Below are 27,482 nucleotides of genomic sequence, written 5' to 3'. Positions count from 1 at the left end.
CAGCCCATCAGTAATTACCACAAGCCACAACTGCAGCACATGCACAGCGGCAGCCCATCAGTGATTACCACAAGCCACAGCTGCAGCACATGCACAGCGGCAGTCCATCAGTGATTACCACAAGCTACAACTGCAGCACATGCACAGCGGCAGTCCATCAGTGATTACCACAAGACACAACTGCAGCACATGCACAGGCGCAGCCCATCAGTGATTACCACAAGCCACAACTGCAGCACATGTACAGCGGCAGTCCATCAGTGATTACCACATGCCACAACTGCAGCACATGCATAGCGACAGTCCATCAGTGATTACCACAAGCCACAACTGCAGCACATGCACAGCGGCAGTCCATCAGTGATTACCACAAGCCACAACTGCAGCACATGCATAGCAACAGTCCATCAGTGATTACCACAAGCCACAACTGCAGCACATGCACAGCGGCAGCCCATCAATGATTGCCACAAGCAATAACTGCAGCACCTGAAGCACAGCGGCAGTCCATCAGTGATTACCACAAGCCACAACTGCAGCACATGCATATCGGTAGTCCATCAGTGACTACCACAAGCCACAACTGCAGCACATGCACAGCGGCAGTCTATCAGTGATTACCACAAGCCACAGCTGCAGCACATTTACAGCAGCAGTCCATCAGTGATTACCAAAGGCCACAACTGCAGCACATGCACAGCGGCAGCTCATCAGTAATTGCCACAAGCCACAATTGCAGCACATGCACAGCGGCAGCCCATCAGTGATTGCCACAAGCCACAACTGCAGCACATGCACAGCAGCAGTCCATCAGTGATTACTACAAACCACAACTGCAGCACATGCATAGCGGCAGTCCATCAGTGATTACTACAAACCACAACTGCAGCTCATGCACAGCAGCAGCCCATCAGTGATTACCACAAGCCACAACTGCAGCACATGCACAGCGGCAGTCCATCAGTGATTACCACAAGCCACAGTTGCAGCACATGCACAGCAGAAGCACATCAGTGATTACTACAAGCCACAACTGCAGTACATGCACAGCGGCAGTCCATCAGTGATTACCACAATCCACAACTGCAGCACATGCACAGCGGCAGCCCATCAGTGATTACCACAAGCCACAACTGCAGCACATGCACAGCGGCAGTCCATCAGTGATTACAAGCCACAACGGCAGCACATGCACAGCGGCAGTCCATCAGTGGTTACCACAAGCCACAACTGCAGCACATGCACAGCAGCAGCCCATCAGTGATTACCACAAGCCACAACTGCAGCACATGCACAGCGGCAGCCCATCAATGATTACTACAAGCCACAACTGCAGTACATGCACAGCGGCAGTCCATCAGTGGTTACCACAAGCCACAACTGCAGCACATGCACAGCGGCAGTCCATCAGTGATTACCATAAGCCACAACTGTAGCACATGCACAGCGGCAGCCCATCAATGATTACCACAAGCCACAACTGCAGTACATGCACAGCGGCAGTCCATCAGTGGTTACCACAAGCCACAACTGCAGCACATGCACTGTAGCTATCAGGGAAATGTCCTCCGTCACAGGGAAGAGATACAGGCCGGCCTCCCATAGCAGCTGGGATAAACATAAAACTCCTGTGACTGCAGTAATAAACACAAATGATAAGAGGTGTATTTAAATGCATGATTTATAGCATAAGAAGTAATAGAGATCCAGAGATAAGGTAATACAGAGAGTGTGCATACGTGTGAGGCACCAACTGGAGGTGGTAGCTGCTCCAGGAGGACCTTATGGGTTCAGTATTTAAAGCACAACTATTATCCCATTAGCAGCTTCAATAGTTATCTAGTTTGAGATAAGTGCTCTGCTGCTTTTCACCTCAGTTGGCAGAATTTGTTGTGCTGTTAATTCCTGGAATACTTTGATCTCACTCTCTAGCAGAAAATATAGAAAATGAAAGCAGAAGTCCTCTGTTATTGTCTCACACTGCCCCCTAGTGACATCTGGCCATAAATACACATCACAGCTGTACCAATTAGAAGTAGGAAAATGTAACAAATAAAGAAATAGAAAAAGCAAGTCGTTTTCTGTGAACCCCATCAATAACGTACGTACATAATTTAGTTTTTTTATAAAAGCCAACGATGGCGAAAATAGTTTTTCCCAGCACATCCTCAGGACAGCACCCCTCCTTGAGACTTGTCTCCTTCCCAGCTTTAGACAGGATGCTATAAGCATAAGTTTTCAATATTACATGAGGCAAGGCTATTCCAGCGGAAGTCCGCCTACTTATCATGTGATGGCGTCCCACGTAGCTTTTGTCTTCCAGCCTGCCGATTTCAACATACAGTGGTGTGAAAAACTATTTGCCCCCTTCCTGATTTCTTATTCTTTTGCATGTTTGTCACACTTAAATGTTTCTGCTCATCAAAAACTGTTAACTACTAGTCAAAGATAACATCATTGAACACAAAATGCAGTTGTAAATGATGGTTTTTATTATTTAGTGAGAAAAAAACCCTCAAAACCTACATGGCCCTGTGTGAAAAAGAAATTGCCCCCTGAACCTAATAACTGGTTGGGCCACCGTTAGCAGCAATAACTGCAATCAAGCATTTGCGATAACTTGCAACGAGTCTTTTACAGCGCTCTGGAGGAATTTTGGCCCACAACATCTCAATAGGATTCAGGTCAGGACTTTGACTAGGCCACTGCAAAGTCTTCATTTTGTTTTTCTTCAGCCATTCAGAGGTGGATTTGCTGGTGTGTTTTGGGTCATTGTCCTGCTGCAGCACCCAAGATCGCTTCAGCTTGAGTTGACGAACAGATGGCTGGACATTCTCCTTCAGGATTTTTTGGTAGACAGTAGAATTCATGGTTCCATCTATCACAGCAAGCCTTCCAGGTCCTGAAGCAGCAAAACAACCCCAGACCATCACACTACCACCACCATATTTTACTGTTGGTATGATGTTCTTTTGCTGAAATGCTGTGTTACTTCTATGTCAGATGTAACGGGACACGCACCTTCCAAAAAGTTTAACTTTTGTCTCGTCGGTCCACAAGGTATTTTCCCAAAAGTCTTGTCAATCATTGAGATGTTTTTTAGCAAAATGGAGACGAGCCTTAATGTTCTTTTTGCTTAAAAGTGGTTTGCGCCTTGGATATCTGCTATGCAGGCCATTTTTGCCCAGTCTCTTTCTTATGGTGGAGTTGTGAACACTGACCTTAATTGAGGCAAGTGAGGCCTGCAGTTCTTTAGATGTTGTCCTGGGGTCTTTTGTGGCCTCTCGGATTCGTTTTCTCTGCGCTCTTGGGGTAATTTTGGTCGGCCGGCCACTCCTGGGAAGGTTCATCACTGTTCCATGTTTTTGCTATTTGTGGATAATGGCTCTCACTGTGGTTCGCTGGAGTCCCAAAGCTTTAGAAATGGCTTTATAACCTTTACCAGACTGATAGATCTCAATTACAGTACTTTTGTTCTCATTTGTTCCTGAATTTCTTTGGATCTTGGCATGATGTCTAGCTTTTGAGGTGCTTTTGGGCTACTTCTCTGTGTCAGATAGCTCCTATTTAAGTGATTTCTTGATTGAAACAGGTGTGGCAGTAATCAGGCCTGGGGGTGACTACAGAAATTGAACTCAGGTGTGATAAACCACAGTTAAGTTCTTTTTTAACAAGGGGGGCAATCACTTTTTCACACAGGGCCATGTAGATTTGGAGGTTTTTTTTCTCACTAAATAATAAAAACCATCATTTAAAACTGCATTTTGTGTTCAGTTATGTTATCTTTGACTAATAGTTAACGGTTTTTGATGAGCAGAAACATTTAAGTGTGACAAACATGCAAAAGAATAAGAAATCAGGAAGGGGGCAAATAGTTTTTCACACCACTGTATATCTAACTAGTGACAGGTAACACAAACTGCGGCTACAGCTGGTAACGGACATTAGGTTACTGCTTCCTGCTTACTGGACAGTGAGCTCATGCAAGTATACAGGAAATCCAGCTGGTTTCTGAAGATCATGAAGCCAAGTCATTCATGGTAAATAAGGTGGCATGAAACCCATTCTATAATTTGAACCCTCTGTTACTGTCTTGAACCGTTTCATGAATGTGTACTAGAAATGTTTCTTGGTTCATTTTTGAAGTTACCCTTAACCACCCTGGCGTTCCATTTATTGCAGCCACGGGTGGCTTTTTTGAAAAAAAAAAAAAAAAGGTTACTTTTTACTCCAGCTAGCACTAGTCCCCCGCCACTGTGACCGCCCCCCTCCGCTCGCCGCCGGCGATATTTACCTGGCCGAGATCCCGCGATGGCCGAGGCTTCCGCCATAGCTTCAGGCGTTGCTATGGCGATGATCGGACATGACGTCACAGGACCCAATGAAACCCATTCTATAATTTGAACCCTCTGTTAATGTCTTGAACTGTTTCATAAATGTGTACTAGAAATGTTTCTTGGTTCATTTTTGAAGTTAGCCTTAACCACCCTGGCGTTCCATTTATTGCAGCCACGGGTGGCTTTTTTGAAATAAAATGGTTATTTTTTACTGTAGCTAGCTCTAGTCCCCCAGCACTGTGTCCCCCCTCCGCCGGCAATATTTAGAGATCCCGCGATGGCCGAGACTTCCGCCATAGCTTCAGGTGTTGCTATGGCAATGATCTGACATGACGTCATGCACAGTTCCGATCGCCGCCATAGCGACCCCTGTAGGCTACAGAAAGTCTGTGCCGGCTCAGGCTCCGGGGGGGGGGGGGGGGTGGTTTAAGTCAAAACAGCGGCGATCGGGGGGATCAGAGCAGGTCGGGGGCGATCGGAGGGGTGATGTAGGTAGCCAAGTGCTAGCTACACCCCCTCCTAAAATTTTGTGCAAAAAGACGCTCCAGGGGCTGAGAAATCCACCACGTCAGGTAATGGACGAGCTGAGCTCATCATTGCCGCCAAGGTGGTTAAGAATAAGAAAAATAAAATGTATGAAAATGTTTATAGGGGATCTGTGGAAGGGCTCAAAAGACAAAATCCAACACTTACCTGGGGCTTCTATCGGCCCCTGCAGCTGTAATGTCCCGCGCCGTCCTCCTACGATCCTCGTTTCCCCGCCGCCGGTCCCGGTCTAATATCCGTCTAAATAGACGAATAGTGCTCGCTCCCGCATGCGTCACCGGGAGCTTACTGTGCAGGCGCAGTACAATATTTTCTTGCACTACATCTGCGCAGCATGCTCCCGATGACGCGTGCGGCCACGCTAGATTAGAGCGGGACCGGTGGTGGGGAATGGAGGATCAGAGGGTGGCGCAGGACATGACACCTGCAGGAGGCCGATAGAAGCTCCAGGTAAGTGTCAGATTTTGTCTTTTTAACTCCCTCCACAGAACCCCTTTAAGACCTTAACAGAGGGATTAAATTGTGGAATGGGATTCGTGAAAACTTATTTAACATGATTGAATTGTCTTCATGATCTTCAGAAACGTGCTGGATTTCATATATACTTGCATGAGCTCACTGGCTCCAGCCTGCTGATCACCTGACATCTAACTGCTAAACAGCAACCAGCACAACTGCCATCTATGTGTTTACTATTTACCAACATCAGTGTTTTACTTCAGCTCACATCTGAAAATATTCCTCGGTCAACACCCAACCCCAAGAAATTTCCTTGTGACGCCTCCCCTCCCCCCACCACCACCAAAATCTCACACTCCAAACGTCAGAGACTTCAGGGATATTATTCCCCCAGTGTTCCTTGTGTAAAAACCTCAGCGACAATTTCACTTTATCCTGAATCTGAAAAGGTTGAAGCAGTACAATTCAGGTGATTTTGAATGGACAACATTCATTCAGTAGTCTCCGAGATGATCCGAGATGAAAAACTAACTATAACAAATAACTTGTCTATATATTTTATCTAAAGTTTAGATAGTTTACACCGCAAATATAGATGCAAACAGCTTTAATAGAAAATGATTATTTCTTCCTGTGATACAATGAGAGCAGCCATGTTGTTTGTAAACATTACACAGAGGCAGGCTTATCTGTATCTTGATCACTAAGCCTGTGAAAAAAAACCTAATCCCCCTCCTCCCTCCTCCCCTCTGCCTCTGATATCAATGGTTAGTAACACCTTCCCCTCCTCCTGCCCAGACTGAGCTCCCATGACCCTTTGCTACTGCCAAGGCTCTCTGAAAACCTGTGGGCGTGGTTTATTTAGTTTATAGGGAATTAGAGTATTAAAACAAAAACAAAAAAGTATTTGGCTTGAGGAATGCCCTATAAACAATAGGAAAGGAACACAATTACGCGATGAGTAAAAGTTCACCTCGGATCCACTTTAAGTCTTTTCTTTTCTCTCTTTTCAGAATACAGGGGCTATATCAATAGGAAAGGCCATGGCAGTCCTGAGAATACTGACCTCCACATTCCTGGCACTCCAGTGGGGACAACTACACACCACGATCCTATAAAAATGGATACTCAAAGTCTGGAACAAAGAACTTCAGATCCTTAGACAAGAAGTTGTGAAAGTATCCCTTATCTGGTGGCAGAATCCACCTCATCTATCCAGGGAAGTCTATGGCCTCAATTCATCAAACAGTTTGCGGTAAAAATCTGCTTTTCGTTAATTTACCGCATGTGAAATTTACCGAATGCTTAGTAGTATTCAGCAATTATTTTTTTAGTTGTCAGCAGTTGTTCGTTAAAAGATCGCTAGTGTTCGGTAATGATGCGGTAAACATGCAGTAAATATCGACACTAGCAATCTTTTATCGAATAAAAGACGTTTTCATGTGCATTGTGGGTAAGGAAGGTGCATTGTGGGCTACGGAGGCTGGCTAAAAAGCTTTTGGAGCTTCTAGGGGTGTGTTCATATGTGCTCCATAACAAGTAATAGTTACAATTTAAAGAGAACCTGAACTGCAAATGAAAAGTGAAAATAAACATAAACATGTCATACTTACCTCCTGTGTAGTCTACTCATCAAGCTTTCTCCTCTTCTGCGTCCTGTTTGTCATCTGTGATCAATATAATTTTTTGTCCACCATTTTGAAAAAAAAATGGTCATTACCCCATAACAGCTTCCTGGTTAGCACACTGTTACACTGCAATATTGCCCACTTGAGCCATAGGGAAACATGGGCATTAGCTTTCACATTCAGTTGTAATTGACAGCAGTTGATATATAACCGACAGTAACTGGTATATTTTAGTTCTGACAAAATATTGTCAGAACTGGAAAGGATCACTGTAAGAAGAAAATGGTGAGCTTCTGAGAGGAACTGACAGCGAGGTAAGGATGTAATATTGATTTGCAGCTACATCATGTGTTTATTTTAAATAATTTTACTCAGTTCAGGTTCCCTTTAGATACAACGACAGCAGAAACATAAATAAAGACAGGGCAGTGCGGGCGATATTGTGTTTGGAATTTACCACCCTGACACGCCCCTTTCCTGCTCCTTGAATACTAGTGTCTGAAAATGTACCGCACAATTACCGCCAGAATACCGCACGCACAATACTGACATCCGATGTCACTTATGAATACTAACTTCCGCTAAATGATAGTGCTAAATTACCTAAAGCTCAATAAGCGTTCAGTAACACTTCATGAATCAAGGCCTATGGAGTTATCCATCCCAAAAGACAACCATGACAGATGGCAGCTCTTGGGGTTGGGGGGCCCACATGGACTTTTGCACAATACAGGTCCACATGGATCCAGAATCAGTGAACAGCAGAGAGTTGGTTGTAGGCTGTATGGCAAGTCCTTCAGCATACAGATATTTTGATATTATGTTACTGTACGGACTGACAGCAGCAGTATCATAGCATATATACATTTGGGTGGGTGAAGCTTTTGGGGATGAAACGAGAAGACAATTGTTTTGGTCCCAGACTTGCCGGATTCCCCACTGGGCAGAGCAGTGTTATGAATGCCTAAGAGCAGTACACCTGAAGGAGTCTTTGAATTGTCTGGCAGACTATCTCAGCCGATCAGCGCTCACACATGACAAATGCTGTGTGAACAATGAGGTTACAGGGACATATTGGCTCTTTGGGGCACCACAGAGGTGGATTTGTTTCCCAGAAAATGCAAAATATGTTGTTCTCTATGCCCACAGGACAATCCTTTGACTCTGGATGCGTTTTTGGTGGATTGGGGATTGAATCTAATCTGTGTGGTTCCTCTACTAAACTTATTACAGCAGGTTCTCAACAAGATCCGGAGATACCAGGCCCGAGCTATTCTAAAAGAAGCTCTTTGTCCCCTAAAGACCATGGTTTGCTCTACTGCAGAGTTCAGCAATAACAGAACCTATCCTGTTGCCGGATCGGCCAGATCTCCTGACACCGGGCCCTGCTCAGCTCAGACTTCTTCATCTCTCCGCATAGAACCTGAGTGGTGGGGTATCCTAAAATCAAAAGGATTTTCAGATAATCTGTCTGAGGCTTTGATTCAGAGCAAGAATAAAATAACTAAACAAATATATCATAAAGCTTGGAGGATATAAAATGCCCGGTGTACAGAGTACTCCAGAGACATTTTACTATCAGCTTCAGTTCAGCCATAGCCCCTGAACAAGCATGCAGCAGATCAGGTGTTTCTGACAAGACTGTCAGATCTGGTAAGATTAGCTGCATGCTTGTTTCTGGGGTTATTCAGACACTACTGCAGCCAAATAGATCAGCAGAGCTGCCAGGCAACTTTTATTGTTTAAAAGGAAATAAATATGGCAGCCCCCATATCCCTCTCACTTCAATTGTCTTTTAACCTCCCTGGCAATCAATTTTTGCGGCCATGCGTCCGCAGGAGGGAAATTTTTGTTACAAACTTCTTTTATATAGTGTAACCAGCACTAAGCTAGCTACACATGTGCCCCAAGTCCCGCTGCACTGCTCTGATTCCCCTGATCGCCGCCGGCTATATTTACCCATCCAGAACTGCAACTTCCCGGAACAGCTTCTGTCATCGCTATGGCGACGATCAGACATGATGTCTGACGTCATGCATAGTCCCGATCCTCCCCATGGTGACGCCTGGAGGCTATTGGAGAGGCTGCGCCATCGCGGGTTCCGGGGGGGGGGGGGGGGGGGGTATATACAGGGATCGCAGAATTATTAGGCAAATGAGTATTTTGACCACATCATCCTCTTTATGCATGTTGTCTTACTCCAAGCTGTATAGGCTCGAAAGCCTACTACCAATTAAGCATATTAGGTGATGTGCATCTCTGTAATGAGAAGGGGTGTGGTCTAATGACATCAACACCCTATATCAGGTGTGCATAATTATTAGGCAACTTCCTTTCCTTTGGCAAAATGGACCAAAAGAAGGACTTGACAGGCTTAAAAAAGTCAAAAATAGTGAGATATCTTGCAGAGGGATGCAGCACTCTTAAAATTGCAAAGCTTCTGAAGCGTGATCATCGAACAATCAAGCGTTTCATTCAAAATAGTCAACAGGGTCGCAAGAAGCGTGTAGAAAAACCATGGCGCAAAATAACTGCCCATGAACTGAGAAAAGTCAAGCGTGCAGCTGCCAAGATGCCACTTGCCACCAGTTTGGCCATATTTCAGAGCTGCAACATCACTGGAGTGCCCAAAAGCGCAAGGTGTGCAATACTCAGAGACATGGCCAAGGTAAGAAAGGCTGAAAGACGACCACCACTGAACAAGACACACAAGCTGAAACGTCAAGACTGGGCCAAGAAATATTTCAAGACTGATTTTTCTAGGGTTTTATGGACTGATGAAATGAGAGTGAGTCTTGATGGGCCAGATGGATGGGCCCGTGGCTGGATTGGTAAAGGGCAGAGAGCTCCAGTCCGACTCAGACGCCAGCAAGGTGGAGTACTGGTTTGGGCTGGTATCATCAAAGATGAGCTTGTGGGGCCTTTTTGGGTTGAGGATGGAGTAAAGCTCAACTCCCAGTCCTACTGCCAGTTTCTGGAAGACACCTTCTTCAAGCAGTGGTACAGGAAGAAGTCTGCATCCTTCAAGAAAAACATGATTTTCATGCAGGACAATGCTCCATCACACACGTCCAAGTACTCCACAGCGTGGCTGGCAAGAAAGGGTATAAAAGAAGAAAAACTAATGACATGGCCTCCTTGTTCACCTGATCTGAACCCCTTTGAGAACCTGTGGTCCATCATAAAATGTGGATTTACAAGGAGGGAAAACAGTACACCTCTCTGAACAGTGTCTGGGAGGCTGTGGTTGCTGCTGCATGCAATGTTGATGGTGAACAGATCAAAACACTGACAGACTCCATGGATGGCAGGCTTGAGTGTCCTTGCAAAGAAAGGTGGCTATATTGGTCACTGATTTGTTTTTGTTTTGTTTTGTTTTTGAATGTCAGAAATGTATATTTGTGAATGTTGAGATGTTATATTGGTTTCACTGTTAAAAATAAATACTTGAAATGGGTATATATTTGTTTTTTGTTAAGTTGCCTAACTATGCACAGTAATAGTCACCTGCACACACAGATATCCCCCTAAAATAGCTAAAACTAAAAACAAACTAAAAACTACTTCCAAAAATATTCAGCTTTGATAATGAGTTTTTTGGGTTCACTGAGAACATGGTTGTTGTTCAATAATAAAATTATTCCTCAAAAATACAACTTGCCTAATAATTCTGCACTCCCTGTATAAGGGCGGCGATTGGGGGGGGGGGGGGGGATCAGATGGTTCTGGCGGCGATTGGGGGCTACATGTAGCTAGCCAAGTGCTAGTTATGTGATCTAAAACAATTTGTATTAAAAAAAAACAACTCACCTGGGGCCATCCCCCGATCCCCTGCGGCGGTATGGACGAGCTGAGCTCATCCATACCGCTCATGTGGTTAAGGTTCAAACTTCAGTCTAAATGCTTTTCTAGAAAGAAAACTGGCAGAATATTTTTTTCTCATTTTCTTTCATGCCTTAAACAAACTAAGATTGGTTGTTCATTCCAAGCTACCCACATGCAGTGGAGAATCTAGGGGTAATAGCGCCTGTGGCAAGCACTGAATTTGCACCCCTATCCAATTATCCTATTAACCTCTTGAGGACCTCAGTGTTAAACCCCCCTAAAGACCAGGCCATTTTGCATTAAATTGGCCACTGCGGCTTTAAGGCCAAGCTGCAGGGCCACTCGACACAGCACACAAGTGATTCCCCCCACCAGCAGAGCTCTCTGTTGGTGGGGACTGATCCCCCCCCCCCCAATGTTTGTTTGTTTGTTTATATGTGTGTGTGTGTTTCTTTTAATAAAAATAAGTGTATTTTTTCCCAGCTGTAAGGTAGCAGGTATAGGGGCCACTGCGGGGAGCAGGGCTCACATCACCTTCCCTCCACATGGGCCCCCTGCATGGCTGGAGCGCAGCGGTCGGTGTGTAATAAACTCACCCGATCGCTGGCTCCACACGGTGTCCCCTCTCTCCTCTCTGTATGACGTGTTGTTACTACGGGAAGAGAAAGAGAATGGCTGCCAGCGTGGGACACACTACATGGAGGAGCGATCGGGTGAGTAATTGCACTCCTGACAGCTAATCCAGTCATGCAGGGAGGCGGGGGGGGGGGGGGGGGGCAGTGGAGGGAGGGAGCAAGGATGTCGGCCCCCTTCCCACTGCTTTCCAGGGGACAAAACTCCCAATAACATAGGAGGTACATTGCTGGCAGTTAAAGCATTTACCTGCCACGACGTACCTGGTACGTGTTTGGCAGTAAGGGTTAATATTTGCCTCAGAACACAGAGTAGGGACACCAAGAGCCAAATATAGTGTAGTATGTACTGGTGGTAAAAATGAAGTATAAGTGCTGGTTCACACAGGCTTCTGCTCAGCGTCTCGTTCAAACGCTGTGGTTTTTTTTCCAAGAATGCCGGCGTTTAACAGCTTAGCTTTTAATGGCTTTCAGGAGAGCACTGTGTTTTCTGGGATTTTGCAGCAAGATTAATAAGCTATACTCACAATCCAGGGTTACCTCAAAGGCAACCACTGTATAGGCAGGTGGGGAGATTTGACCTGACTCCACTCAAAAAAGTCATTTTCCGTAGATGTGGAAAAAAAGGGGGTAACACCCCTCCATCAGGGGTGGGTGAACTTGATATAGCGTAGTATGGATACATAGGCACTAAAAGTTTAAAACATGAGGAGGCCGTGGTGGACGTGCCTCCTCCAAGCAGACACAAATATTGCCAATGAGTTTGTCAAATAGAACAAGGTTATTTACATACATCAGGGGACAATGCAACATGTTTTGCATGTTTGATCTCGCTTCATCAGGCAATAACAGAGTAATAGCAGATATGGTCAGTAGAAGTGGCAGGCACCTCTGTCATGTTTTAAACGTTTTAGATACTTTTATTTATTTGGTGCTCTTGTAGCCATACTACGCAATATTTGCCTCAGGTCTCACTTAAATGCCTGCTGAACAGAATTTGGCACCTTTCAGCATTCTGCATCCATGCAGGACTCAAGGTGCCTCCTGTAGGTGGGGATTAGTTGGATAAGGCAGTAGGCAGTGGTCTTTCTTGCCATCCATGTCGGGGAAGGGGGGGGGGGAGCTTGAGGGGGGAGGAGTGTAGACTCCTGTGAGTACAAAGGAGGAGAACTCTCTTGGTGAGTATGTGGGTGTGAAGTTGATGAGGAGCAGCAGAATTTAGTAAGAATGGTAGTGGCTGGGCACCACGCGGAGCTGATGCAGAAGCAGATGCCGCCTCCTCTCTCCTTCCCAGATAATATAACGTCTCTATCGGGCTTGGAAGAGGCTAATGTTTGGGAGATGTAGTGGGTTATCTGGGATGTTATTGTTGAGCCAGGAGCTGAGTGACAGGAGCTCATTGAGCTTACTTGGGAGGGATCGGACGTTTGCTAGGAAGATGGATGGGATGGCCGGAGGATGGATAGTCTAATGAGAGCCCCTGCAAGTCTGCCTCTGTGGCGCTCTCTGCCTGTGTATCGGCTCTAGTGAGGAGGTGGATGTGGCCCAGATGGACTTCTTTAGGGCCCTGGCATCAGGGAGCAAAGCTGATCGGTGTTCCCAGCAGAAGTGCGGTGAGGGGGAGAAGGTGGTGCGCAGGTGGGGGCTCCGTATAATGGAGGTGGGAGTCTGGCCATGCGTTCCTTGGGAACATAGTACAAAATTGGAGAAGAGCATGGCCCAGCAGAGAGTACATTTGAAATCGGCGCCGGTAGACTTGGGCGCAGAATACAGTGGTATATGGCTGATTCTGCTTCTGCACAAGTCTGGGCCGATGTAATTACTATTCCCCCTCCAGGCCGCCATGGATAGTAGGGGAATGAAATAATTCGGCTTTCAGCGATTGTTGGAGGTCGAATTATTATGTTTTTAAGCAACCTCGGTTCCGTCTTCTGACGGAGCCGACGTTACTCACTGAGCGCTGCAATAGGAATGTTTCCTATTGTAATCTAAGGAGGCGCCGGCTGCGCCCAAATCTAGCAGAGCTGAAAAGCACTGCTCCGCCCAGCAGACTATATAGGGAGACAGATACGTATGCAGGCCATCAATAAACAGGAAACACAATAGCAGTAAATAGTCGATCGATATTCAATCACTAATCACCAGATGGGGAATAAAGCAGTCAGTCACATATTATGTAGGCCTCCAATATAGGTAGCCAGATTTGCCACATATTTGGTAGGCACCCCCATATAGGTAGCCAGATGTGCCCCATATTAGGTAGCTACCAATATAGGTAACCAGATGTATCCATTATTATGTAGCCCTCCAATATAGGTAGCTAGATGTCTCCCACATTAGGTAGCCACCCCCATATAGGGAGCCAGACGTGCCCCATATTGGGTAGCCTGGGTTGGGTAGTTGTATGGCAGTTACTGCAAGGGGAATAGGGGATGATCAGGTGTACTGTGACCTCCTCTGTAACAAAGTATGTCCACCCCGACCTCTGCTCTGCTCAATATATAACAATCACACAATTACCTCTTCCATCCGTGCTTTCCCTCCACCTCCCGCCTGCAACTTCTCCTCCTGCTGTTGCGCCTCATCCTCTCTTTCGTTTCATTATTTCCAGGCTGTGCGTTCCACCTGGGAGAGGTGAGGTCGCCATCTTGTGGTGAATATGCTAACTGCAGCCTCTGTGGAATCCTCTCCACTCAGTCATCTAATACTATTAGTGTTGCAATGTTTCTCTTCATTGAACAAAATCTTAAATTGTACAGATGCATTTAATTGCTGGAGATGTAGTATGGATGTGTCATCATAGTTACAGGAAGTTACAGTTTCTTACACCAGGAAGAGGCAGAATTTCTGGAGACTTTGTCTGGTCCATTTTAAAAGGAACCCGAGTTGAGAATCAAACACGGAGCTCTTCTCCCTTCACTGCATGTCAGCTATATGGTGAATGATAATGATGATCAGTGAACAGGACAGACAAGTTGGGTGATGTCTACAAATACAATCTACAACAAGCTCTCCAGTCAGGGTCAGACTGCCCTTGTGACTTTCCTCTCCTCTTCCACTCTCCCTCCCTGAACCCTGATCTCTCTAATCCCTCATTCATATACTCTTGTACATGACCCTGCTAAACAGCACAGCTAAAAAAGACTGGCGGAGCAGACATCGCCTCCCCCTCTCAGTCCTCCTCATGTTCATTCAGCTTTCCTGTCCATACACAAACAATCAGATCCAGGCTCAACCCTTAAAGAGGAACTCTTCTGTATTTATTTCATATTTATGTGGTTGTACAGCAAACTGAAAGCACAATGTTTCGGGCTATATGCCCTTTCTCAAGTGCTCAACCATCTGAACAAACTGAAGCATAAATATAGACAAACTTACATAGACACACCCCTCCCAGCAATTGGGGGGCGGGCACATCACTTTTCCAAAATTTTAACCCTTACTGTCAAAAGGACAAACACCAATTATAAGAAGCACCTTAAAGGGAACCTTAACTGAGGGGGATATGGACGTTTCCTTTTAAACAATACCAGTTGCCTGGCAGTCCTGCTGATCTCTGGCTGCAGTAGTGGCTGAATCAGACACCTGAAACAAGCATGCAGCTAATCCAGTCTGGCTTCAGTCAGAGCACCTGATCCGCATGCTTGTTGAGGGGCTGTGGCTAAAAGTATTAGGGCCCGTTTCCACTATTGTGGTTTCCGCCGCGATTCCGCAGAGTTTCCCCGCACATGGATCGCACAGGGAAACTCTGCCATAGGGGATAACGGCGCCGCGGCTGAATCGCTTGCGGGAGCGATTCGGCCGGAACCCCCCGCAGAATTCGCGGCAGAGGCTGCGAATCCCATAGCCGTGCATGGCACGGCTCATGGGATTCGCCTGCAATCCCGCCCACCCGCTCAGTGCCGGTGTGCGTCTCGCAGACTAGTGGAGACGAGCCCTTAGAGACACATGATCAGTGGGAGAGTCAGGCAACTGGTATTATTTTAAAAGGAAAAATCAATGTCCCACTCAGTTTAGGTTCCCTTTAAACTGAAGTCCTCGTTGAGGCCGCCGGGGGACTGTGATCCCAGCCTGTCCATCCACCAAGCCTCATGTCTAAGCAACTCCTTTCTATATTCTCTTCCCTCATGATGTTGGACCACTTCAAGTACCTGCCACCGAAGCTGGCTCACATTATGATTACATTCAGTGAAATGCCATGCTAGGGGATATTCCCTCTTTTTTGCCTCATCCTTTTCCCCTTTCTCTGTTAGTGATTCAGGATTGCGTATATTGCTCTTGTGTTCGTTGAGCTTCGTTTTGATGTCCCTTGAGGTCTGACCCACGTAGGGCAAACCGTAAGGGCACTTGATGAGATACACGACACCTCTAGTGTCACATGTGGCAAAGTCTCTGATGGGAATGGGCTTTACTGATCTCATGCTCTGGACATTGGGGCCCCTAATAATACTGTTGCAATGTTGGCAATTAAGACATGGAAAAGTGCCTTTCCTAGGGGTAGCCAAAAATAGTTGGCGGGGTAATTTAAACCTCCTAATACCGGCCTTACCAATTGGTCTTTGATAGATTTACCCTTACGGTAAACAAATCTGGGTGGAACTCGGCAGATCTGGGCAAGCTGGGGATCCGCCTCCACCAGCGGCCAAAACTGCAGGACAGTGTAACGCAGAATCGAGGACTCCCTGCAAAATGTAGTAATGTGTAACATCTGCAACTATGGCGGCTGCGGACATGCAGGGTATACCTGCGGCCGCCTTTGTTCCCTGTTCTCAGGCCTCATCCGTTCCGTCGGCATCTAGCACGCCGGGAACGGTTCTGTCTCGTGCTCATAGGGTCGCTGTATCGCGTGGACCTTTATGCTGGAAGAAAGCGCGTCAGCTGACCTGCCGGTCGGCTGACGTCACAGGTGACTCACGCCGCTAGGATTGGCTGATTGGTAAGGGGCGCGGCTGTGAGCTCTCCTCGGCTTCTTAAGCCTTCACTGGTCATTTTCAACTTGTCTGCTGTTATGAATACACTCGTGTTAGCGCTCAGACCTTACGAGACTAGGACTATTGTTATATTGTATTACTGATTACCTGTGTATGATTCTGGCTATACTCTGACCTTGCTATTGCTCATCGATTCTGAACTTCTGCCTATCTGACCTTAGTTGGTGAACCTCTGCCTGATAACTCACTATTCTTCTGCCTCACGTTTCTGTACTGTATTCGCCTCTCAGTTGACAAACCTTGCCTGTCTGACCTCTCTACTCACCAGTGGGCCCTTGCCACTGGTGAGGTGCTCTTTTGATTAAATACCCACCAGCTCCTCTGGTGAGGTTTAGTTTAAGTTATACAGCTCCTGTGACTGATAGTACCTTACCAGCTCCTCTGGTAAGGTCTAGTTAAACTATTCAGTCGCTTGTGCTGATAGTACCTTACCAGCTCCCCTGGTAAGGTTTAACCAAATTTTGTTGTCACTCCTGTTGTTAGTACTTTACCAGCTCCTCTGGTAAAACCTATTATTTATACTACTGTTGTTGCAGCTAGTACCCACCAGCTACCCTGGTGAGGGCTAGCACTGTTATTGCAGCTAATACCCACCAGCTCCCCTGGTGAGGTCTAGCACTGTTGTTTCAGATAGTACTCAAAAGCTTCTCTGGTGCGATCTATCCATTTAATCTACTGTTGCACCAAACACCTTACACCTCTGTTTCTCAGTCGTCTATACTTGCATTATTGGTGATTCTGCAGATCACACAATAATCAGAGGTCTGTGTGCTAGACCAATCGTTACATAATGAAATTTACATCAGTGTCACCATCCTCATTAGCATGTACTCTATACGTTTTCAGTGCTCCTCTATCCATTGCTCCCACCTCTTTGGCTAGTTCCTCACATCTTCTCTGATTGTAGCCTCTTTTCACAAAATCTTGAGTCAGGAGTTCGGCCTGTTTTCAATATAAAGTATCAACAGATGTGATACGTTTCAATCGAATATTTTGACTCTTAGGTACTCCATTAATCAATTGTTTCGGATGGCAACTAGTGGCCAATAGGAAACCATTCTTGTCCGTATTTTTGCGATATAAATCCGCCTCGAAACCGTTGACTTTCAATCTAATTTCTATGTCGAGAAAGTGAAGCAACTCCGCACTATATTCCATTTTGAATTTAAGAGTGGGATGTTTCGTCTCCCGGGAGCATCCGAGGATACTGCAGATTCATTGACGACCTGATATTTGGTTGGACGGGGTCTGAGGAGGCGCTTGGCCTGTTTTTCCAAGAAATCAATACGAAACATCCCACTCTTAAACCTTAATCTTAATTAAGATTATTAAAGGACTTTTTTCGTGGTTGTGTTTTTATTTCATTTAACCCTTTGTGGAAATGGGTAAGGGGTACTTTGTACCCCTATACTCATTTCTCCTGGGAGGGGGTTGGGCATCTGGGGTCCCCGTCTTAAAGGGGACTCCCAGATGCCACCATGATCGCCCCCACCTCTTCCTGGGGCAACAGTCCATGGATTGTACAAGGGCTCGGGGGGAGAGGCGAAGGCTTGGTCGCCCCTCTCCCCCGGAACACCCCCATACCATGGACCATGTGGGCTGGTATAGCTCAGGGTGCAAAACCACAGTCGGCCGGGGATCCGCATTCTGGCTATCCCAGCCTGCATGGGGGACAAGGGGTTACAGAGACTCAGGAGGGGGGAACCAACGTCACTTTTTTTTCAGATTTCCCACAGTCAGAACATTCCCCAAAAATACAATTTTTTTTATATATATATAAATATTGTTTCCCACTATCTTTTTAACATATCCTGCAAATTTGATGTTGCTAGGATGTAAGGGGCCTTTGCTATTAACTGCTGGGAAATATTTCCCACGATCTGTCATTGACCGGCTTTTAAATGTATCATTTTTTTCTTTGAACTTTTAAAATCGATTTTCTCAAAAAGTAAAAGGTCTTTTTGAAAAAAAAAAAATTTCCTCTTGCTCCCACTTTTCTTCTTAACATAACCTACAAATTTGGTGATTCTGGCATTTAAGGGGGCTTTGCCATTAACCCTTAAATTCGGCGGGTTTTGAGCGATGGTAGCTGAATCCGAATTCGTGATCACGGGTTTAACACCCGTGATCACGGCCGAATTCGAGAGTAAAGTTCGGATACAATCGAATTTGTGATCGGTATCGATCTTCGAATTCGACTTCTGGATTCATAAAAAACTAGGTAAATTCGAATTTGTGATCTCTGGAGAGCACCACTGGTTCCTAACACTTAGGGCTCTTCACATTATAAAAAGTAATAAACGCAGACTAACGCACAGCAACACAAAGTATGTGTGATATTCACAGTGCTCACATTGCGTTGTGTGTAACGTGTAGCAATATTTAGAAAGTGCTGCATGCTGTGCATTCTCTGCGTTATTCGCTACGTTGGACTGTTTGCACATGCTCAGTAATGTTTTTAATTTTTTTTAAAAATGTGACGCATGCGCCGTTTTCGTTCTATCAGTATGCAACGAAAATGTCGCACTGCGAGACACATAACGTAGGGCCATTTAAAGTCACACTTCAAAAGTGACATGCATTGTGTTAGGGGCACGATGTGCAACCATAATGTCGCATCAAACGCAACGTCCTAGTGTGGGAGAGCTCTTAAAGAAAGGGCTTTTTTATTTTTGAATTCTCCCCAATGGTGAAAAGCAATCTGTACCACAATTTGTAGAAACTGGGATACATTGAAAGAATCTCCCAAGTTAAAGGACAGAATTCCTAACAGACTCTTGGTTACCTTCCATAGAGCCAAAACCATTGGGGATCTACTTGTAAAAATTGAGTGTAGGGCACAGAGACAGCCGGATTAGCTAACACATTCCAGACCACAGGTAATTTTAAATGTGGCAAATGTAACCACTGTGCTCAATTCATACCAGGTAAGAGAGTCTCCCTGGGGGTGAAACTTGTAATTAGGAATTTTCTGCCAGTCTGTGGTCACTGTATCAGCAATCCTCTGTCCCTGTGACTGATTTTATACAGAGATGATGACACGCCAGCTCTGTACACGTTTTCAAGAGCATGTAAACGTACATAAGACCAAAAAAGGAGCAAGCAGGCTAATTCAACACATGGCAGATGAATATGGGGTAAAAAAAATCCTTCCTTAGGTTCATAGGCTTAAAAACTGTTGATCTCCCCCGGAGAGGAGGGGATCATGAGACATTGCTGGGACAGGAGGCGGCTAGATATATTTCACTCACTAAAGCATGCGGACCTCTGGGTTTTTATGAGGGAAATTAGATATTTTGATTTTTGGAATGTTATTGAATTGTTTTTTACCCTGCACTATTTTGATTGTATCGTGTAGGGACAATATAACGATCTAGTTCATTGTACTGTTATGCTTGCTTGTTTATGCATTCCTTTCACGTCTTTTAAGTCAGTAATTCTCGGTAGGAATGGCCGCTTTTGATTTTATTAATGTTGTTTATTCTTTCTGTTTTCAGGTAGTTTCCCCGGAGGTTCAATCCCCAAGTGTGAATGTCCCCATGGCAACCAGTAGCAAGCGGCTGCTTCCACATTGTGCACAGCCAAGGAAAGATCGATGTGACTTGTTACTATGGAGACCACATGCCACCTGAACCAGAGGCCCGCTCATGTGACCCCAGCCCAGCAGACACAGCACACTGATTGAGCGAAAGGCCTAGATCCTGATTGGCCACAGTGGCTGATGACACGCACCCAGAAGGGGCAGTCCCAATCCCTGTGCAATATAAACCAGGGGAACAGCGCTTCTGTTTATCCATGTGCCTCTAACAAAGCGGGGAGACCCGTGAAATGGCTGTTAGGCCGTCCCTTTACTTTCTTTTGCTGTAACTTTATGTACCGGATGGAATTTAACTTTGGAAGCATTCGCACCGGTGCCCAGTGCTTTACTCTAATTGTGCTACTCTTGAAAAAAGATATCTCCAATTGGACCAAGTAGAAAGGTTAATCCATACTACTACTGTTTTCATATCTCCCAACTTTTTGAGATGAGAAAAAGGGACACTAAAGTCACGCCCCCACCACGCCCCTAGTCACGCATACAATAAAGATTTCATAAGAAAAACATGTTGTTTTATAATTCAAATTACGCTGGTCCTTTCTATCTTGGTTAATTTTCCTTCATAGTAATATTTTAAAATTAGTAATATATCAATTAAAAGGCTGAGAATAAAGTCTAGAGTCAAACACATTTTAGTATAGAAATATATATATATTTATATAGAAAGAGGGAAAAGAAAGAAGAAAGAGCTATATAATAAAAACTACCGTATATGTTCGGACCTTGTGTATAAGTCGATCTCTTGTATAAGTTGACCCCAATCTCTGATTGTCTAAAGCTGGGATTTAATGACTCCAGTATAAGTCTACCTAGTAAAATGACTGTTTCCACTTGGGGACCAGGAGGGTTTAATGGCTGCACCGTAAAAAGTATTGAAAACAATAACTCTTCTTGGTCCCCAATTGCAGCCAGTAACCCTCCTGGTCCCAAAGTGCAGCAATTATCCACTCCCCCTTCGTAAGCCATGTAACTGTGCAGCCAGAATCTTTCACCCCCTCCCCACCAAGTAATCAGAACAGGCAGCCTATATCTGTCCCTGTTCCCCTCCCTAAGAACAGTAATCCATGTTAGGCCTGAACGATTTTAGGAAAAATTGAATGGAGTGATTTCTGTCTGAAATCGCGATTTCAATTCAATTCATGATTTCCTTCAAATCAGGCACTGTTCCCCTCCTCTGCGTGCCTCTGTCACCGTCTCTCTTTGCGCTCTGGGTCTCTATCTTGCCCCCTTTGTGCCTCTTCTGTGCCCCCGAGCTGCAGCAGTGCTGGACATACCTTCCAGCAAATGTCCAGCGATGCCCAGTCTATCCACTTTGTCTCCTGCAGGCTCTAATGCATGGCATACTTCCTGTATGTCAAGTGACATACAGGGACCAGGAAGTATGTACAAGAGTCAGCAGATGGCAAGAGAGGATGGACAGTGTTGGACTCATGTGGAAGGTATGTCCAACACTGCCGATGCTGCGGGACTCACGTGTCAGGACTTGGGGTAAGTTTGAAGCCGCTTCTTCAAACTCCCCCCATGCGAAAATGACGTAATCACAGAAATTGCTGCTTTGACTATTCTGAAACTGTGACCTTGGTGATCGCGATTTTGTTTTAATTTCGATTTATCTTTCAGGCCTAATCCATGTGAAATGTATCTGCCTCCCGCATCCCCCCTTCCCCCGCATCCTTTATGCAAGGTGTGCCAGGATGGGGGAAAAAAAGGTCTTCTGTATAATAACCACAGTAGAGTAATAGCAGTCTGTGCTTTTCTGCCAACAGACTTCTCTCTGTACCCCCATTATGTGCATTTCCATAGCAGAGTGAGCCACAGGGGAAGCCTTCACCAGGCTTATTTTTCCTTGCTTCTGCTCCCACCTCTTGCTATACCCCCCATGCTACGAGCCGTGGTAGAAGCCACATCAATGCCGGGTTCTGTGTCATGTGACCTCCTCTCGCGTCCTATGTGCTCATGCTGTTTAGCATAATCAGTGTCCCTCTGGCTGCCATGACATTGGCAGCTGGAGTGAAGCTGATCACACTAACCAGCATGAGCGCATAGGATGCAAGAGGAAGACACGGCACACAGCACTGAAAGGCTTCCCCTGCGGCTCACTCTGCAGTAACTAACATAGGAAGATAGAGCTTCCCCAGCTCTGCATCAGAAATGTAGGTCTGACTCACATATAGGGCTTGATTCACTAAAGCATGATAACTGTTATCACGGCCGCACTATGCACTTCACACAAGTTTTGCTGCGTTTTTACGTGCAAAGTTTTGAGAGAACACACGCTAACGCAAATTTTTCCATGTGTTAACCTTTGCTTTCACGCTAAAATTTGCATTAGCACGCGATCAAGAAAATGTTGCGCTCGCAAAACTTTACGCGAGAAAATGCTGCAATGCACTGTCTCAGTTCTGCTCATATCTATCCACTCATCCATGTCATCAATTCTGACCACCTACTATCCTTCCTTCCTCCATTCCCCTTCTCTTATCTTGTCTCACCTACATACTGTGCTTATCTCCAGAACTGCTTATGGATCTCTAAACTATTGTACCATCTCACTATGTCAGCCCTTCAATGTCATGATATACCCCTCCACTCCACATCTATCCTAACAGGCGGCATCGTATTTGCACATCTCATAATGTTTGTGGAAAAGTATTCTGAAATGAAGACTGTCTTGCTTGATAATGTGATTTTGTAATGGCAAGGACATGATACCTGAAATTGTTCTGTGGGGAAATGATGTTGGAACTTCTAGTGTGGGTGACATAATACCTACGGTTTTTATTTGAGTTGCATAGTGGCAGCATGTATTACATGGCACATGGTTTATATCAGATGGAATGTGTTCAATAGTGTCTGTTTTTTCTTCTTTAAAGCGGATCTGAGATGAAAAACGAACTATAACAAGTAACTTGTCTATATCTTATCTAAAGTTTAGATGGTTTACACAGCAAATCTAGCTGCAAACAGTTTTAATAGAATATGATAAATTATTCCTGTGATACAATGACAGCGGCCATGTTGTTTGTAAACATTACACAGATGCAGGCTTATCTGTATCTTGAGCCATCAGCCTAATACCCTCTCCTCCTCTCTGCCTCTGAAATCAATGGCTAGTAACACCTCCCCCTCCTCCTGCCCAGACTGAGCTCCCATGATCCCTTGCTACTGCCAAGGCTCTCTGAAACCCTGTGGGCGTGGCTTTTTTAGTTTATAGGGAATTAAGAGTATTAAAACAAAAACAAAAAAGTATTTGGCTTGAGGAATGCCCTATAAACAATAGGAAAGGAACACAATTATACAATGTGTAAAAGTTCACCTCGGATCCACTTTAAGAGGTGACAAAATGTATTGCCGGGGGTGAAAAAAGGCTAGAAATGGCCCTGATTGCACCAATGTCTCTACCTCTATGCTATACATTTTGTTGGCCTGCAAGTTTGCACTTTTGTATGTATTATTATTATTTAGTATTTATATAGCGCCGACATATTACGCAGCGCTGTACAGTGTATACCGTATATATATATATATATATATATATCTTGTCACTAACTGTCCCTCAAAGGAGCTCACAATCTAATCCCTACCATTGCCATATGTCTATATTATGTAGTGTAAGTACTGTAGTCTAGGGCCAATTTTAGAGGGAGCCAATTAACTTATCTGTATGTTTTTGGGATGTGGGAGGAAACCGGAGTGCCCGGAGGAAACCCACACAGTAATGGTTGTGTTTGTAATATATTAATTTATTTAACAAAGTATTGGGTACTGTAATTGAAGCCGTCCTGTTTCACAACAATGTACCTCAAAACCAGACAGGATGAAACCAGTATTTATGCCTCCAGGAGGAAAGCCTTATTTATGTCTCCAAGACGACGACTATATATTTGTGTTAGCAATGGAATTGCTAAAAAATGTGTGGCAAATGTATCATAACCAAGCTACAGCAAGTTGTTCTGAAAAATAAATCACTGATCCTTAATCCCTGGCCTTTATTTCCAAGTATTCTCCAGTTATGGTGATTTATGTTTTTTGTTATCTGTACCAATGAGTGCATTTTGTGGGTATCCCGTTATTGCCAAAATGTTTGGATTCATCATTGACCAAAACGGTTGATTTTTTTTAAAAATCTTTTTATTGTTTATCAAAACGCACAACAGCAACACAAAACAACCCATTGACAGTACAAGACATATTTAGGTTATATCAGGCTATATCACAGAGATATAAAAGATCATACAAAAGCAAGTAAATAGACATATAGGCATTCAGTAGCATGAAGAATATATAGGATTGCATCATAAGCTGACCAAGTCACACACATAAAATCTATGGACCAGTATGAAATCCCAGACCAGGGCTGCACAAAGCATCACAGAGGTGTGGTGTGGGGGAACCACAAGCATGTATTTGAATATCTATCAGAGGGAGTCCACAATGCTGGGAGATGCATCTAGATTATTAATAGAGGAACCAGTACATTGCAACCAGGGCTTCCAGACCTTATCCAATGAGGAGCCCGCCCCTCTCACTAACCAGGTCAGTTTATATAACGGAAGAGCAGTATTAACCAAGTGCATCCATAAAGTGAGACGAGTTCAGAGGTTTTTTCTACTCTAGAGCAATGGAAATTTTGGCATAAAAGAACAACAGTCTAACCAAAAAAAATGTTTCTCTTTTTTAAGGACCAGTCCTCTTTCAATCACAACAGACAAGACTTATAAGAGGACACAACAGGAAGACTCTTGGAAGACGCTCGGATGAGCTGCAGTCCCAAGTCATATGCTTAAAGGAACCTGGGCTGTGGCCACACCTCCAACAAACATCACTCACACCCCCACCCCCCTTTGGATATTGTAACAGGAGTAAAGTATATCTGGTGAAACCAGTGCAGTTGAACCAACTGATCTCGAGAGCAAATTACCATCTTCATATATGTGTCCTCATAGTCAGTCCATTCCTCCCCAGAAATCTCTCCCCCTCCCATAATGCCACAGTTTTAGCTAGTCTATGAGCATATTCATAGTCAGCAAGACTGGAGCAGAACCTGGATATAAGGCTTTCCTTATGTAGCAGCCAGCTTTCCACAGTGCCTGGGACCAGGTCAGCAGTCACACCCCCACATTGGGCTGCATGCCTGAGGTGACAGTACCTGAATCGGGAATGCCTAGGAAGGTGAAATTCCACTACCATTTGAGACCACGATTTACAATGATTATTATGGTACAAATGGTGAATATATTTACCCCCCTCCGGATCCAGAATCCCCCATCACTAAGGGAAGCAAATTCTGACAAAGTCGGATTGCACCATAGTGGAGAACTCAGCAAACAGTTAGAACCCTCCTCTCCAACTAATTTCCTTGCTTTATGATACATTTTAAGAGAGTATTTGCACATGTTTGTGCCTTCAGAGGCAAATGCACCGTTTCTATAGATGACATCACATAACGCCTCACAGGAGTATGAAACTGCTGAATGTTTAGTTCCCTGGTTTCATGCAAAATATTTTTGCACATATAGGGCCTGATTCACAAAGCGGTGCTAACAGTTAGCATGCTGATGAAAAGCCCTTTATCATGCCTAAACTCAGTTTAGGCATGATAAGTTTAAGTGTGATAAGTTTAGGTGTGATACGTTTAAGCACCAACTGGGTTAGCACCGCAGTGCACAGCTGATCAAAAGTTTTGCGCTAGCAAAGTCTGGTGCACTTCGCATAGAGTTTAATGGCGCTGATTTGCGTGCGGGACTTTGTGCGCTATCTACACTTATCTAAACTTATCATGCCTAAACTGGCTTTTCATTAGCGTGGTGAAATGGTTATCATGCCTAAATTCTCTAACTGGGATAGCACCGCTTTGTGAATCGAGCCCATTGTATTTTACTGATGTTGTACTTTTTAGGGAAGCCACAGCTTCCATCCCAGTTAGTGCCGTCTGTTAATTTGTTTTGCATTGGGGCTTACAGGGGCCTGGGGGGAGCAGCACACACTCCAGCACTCTCCATACTCTCCGCACAGTAGAAGAAAGGTTCCATGTTCCTTTGGATTTCTGTCAAAATACCTATTAAACACCAAGTAAACTCTCAACAAACGCACAATATGTGGTAGCACAGCGTTCAACCAGCCAATGCCACAACCTGTAAATGCCTGACGAGGGGTCGAAAGAGTTTGATATACAGTACAGACCAAAAGTTTGGACACACCGTCTCATTCAAAGAGTTTTCTTTATTTTCATGACTATGAATATTGTAGATTCTCACTGAAGGCATCCAAACTATGAATTAACACATGTGGAAGTATAGTACATAACCAAAAAGTGTGAAACAACTGAAAATATGTCATATTCTAGGTTCTTCAAAGTAGCCACCTCTTGCTTTGATTTCTGCTTTGCACACTCTTGGCATTCTCTTGATGAGCTTCAAGAGGTAGTCACCTGAAATGGTTTTCACTTCACAGGTGTTCCCTGTCAGGTTTAATAAGTGGGATTTCTTGCCTTATAAATGGGATTGGGACCATCAGTTGCGTTGTGGAGAAGTCAGGTGGATACACAGCTAATAGTCCTACTGAATAGACAGTTAGAATTTGTATTATGGTAAGAAAAAAGAAGCTAAGTAAAGAAAAACGAGTGGCCATCATTACTTTAAGAAATGAAGGTCAGTCAGTCCGAAAAATTGGGAAAACTTTGAAAGTGTCCCCAAGTGCAGTCTCAAAAACCATCAAACGCTACAAAGAAACTGTAGATCACGAAACAGAGGCGCCAGCAAGATGAAAACATATATTAAAAGTTCTAAAAATGCTATGGAGGTAGCGGTGGACTCGCCTCCCGAAAGCAGACACGTAACAACTGTCTAACAAGCATCAAAACATTTATTTATAAATACCCCAAAGGTGCGACGCGTTTCGCAGGCAAAGCCCGCTTCCTCAGGCAATAGAATGGGATCACAAACAGTAGCTCGTGTAGGACGGGTTTAGCGCCTCTGTTTGTGATCCCCTTCTATTGCCTGAGGAAGCGGGCTTTGCCTGCGAAACGCGTCGCACCTTTGGGGTATTTATAAATAAATGTTTTGATGCTTGTTAGACAGTTGTTACGTGTCTGCTTTCGCGAGGTGAGTCCACCGATACCTCCATAGCATTTTTAGAACTTTTAATATATGTTTTTATCCTGCTGGCGCCTCTGTTCCGTTATCTACATATCAAGTCCACCCCTGGTGGAGGGGTGCTAAGCCCTACTTTTCCTGTACTACAGAGAGCTACTTTTTTATCCTGAGTGAGGACAGGACTAATCTCCTCACCTGCCTACACAGTGGTTGCCTTAGTGGTAACCTTTGTTTGTGAGTATATTTACCTCACTTTACTAACATTCCACATTGTCCAGTGCATACTACACTATATTGGGCTCTCAGTGTCCCTTTGTCTTAGCTACAAAGAAACTGGCTCACATGCGGACCGCCCCAGGAAAGGAAGACCAA

General features: G+C 44.7%; 1 protein-coding gene across 1 annotated transcript in view; it reads right to left on the bottom strand.

Annotated features, from left to right (window-relative positions):
- The window catches only part of LOC137537136 (uncharacterized), a 134,351-nt gene extending 120,343 nt beyond the window's left edge, over window positions 1–14,008 (bottom strand). The window contains exon 1 of the mRNA XM_068259266.1: window positions 13,948–14,008. Coding sequence (XP_068115367.1) covers window positions 13,948–13,956 — 9 coding nt within the window. The 5' untranslated portion in view covers window positions 13,957–14,008. The remainder of the gene's footprint in view (window positions 1–13,947) is intronic.
- Window positions 14,009–27,482: the final 13,474 nt, after the last annotated feature.

This window comes from Hyperolius riggenbachi, chromosome 10 (assembly GCF_040937935.1).
Source record: "Hyperolius riggenbachi isolate aHypRig1 chromosome 10, aHypRig1.pri, whole genome shotgun sequence".
In the NCBI taxonomy this organism is placed as follows: Eukaryota; Metazoa; Chordata; class Amphibia; order Anura; family Hyperoliidae; genus Hyperolius; species Hyperolius riggenbachi.
Note: the sequence above shows the minus strand (reverse complement) of the source record. Positions and strands in the feature narration are given on the sequence as shown.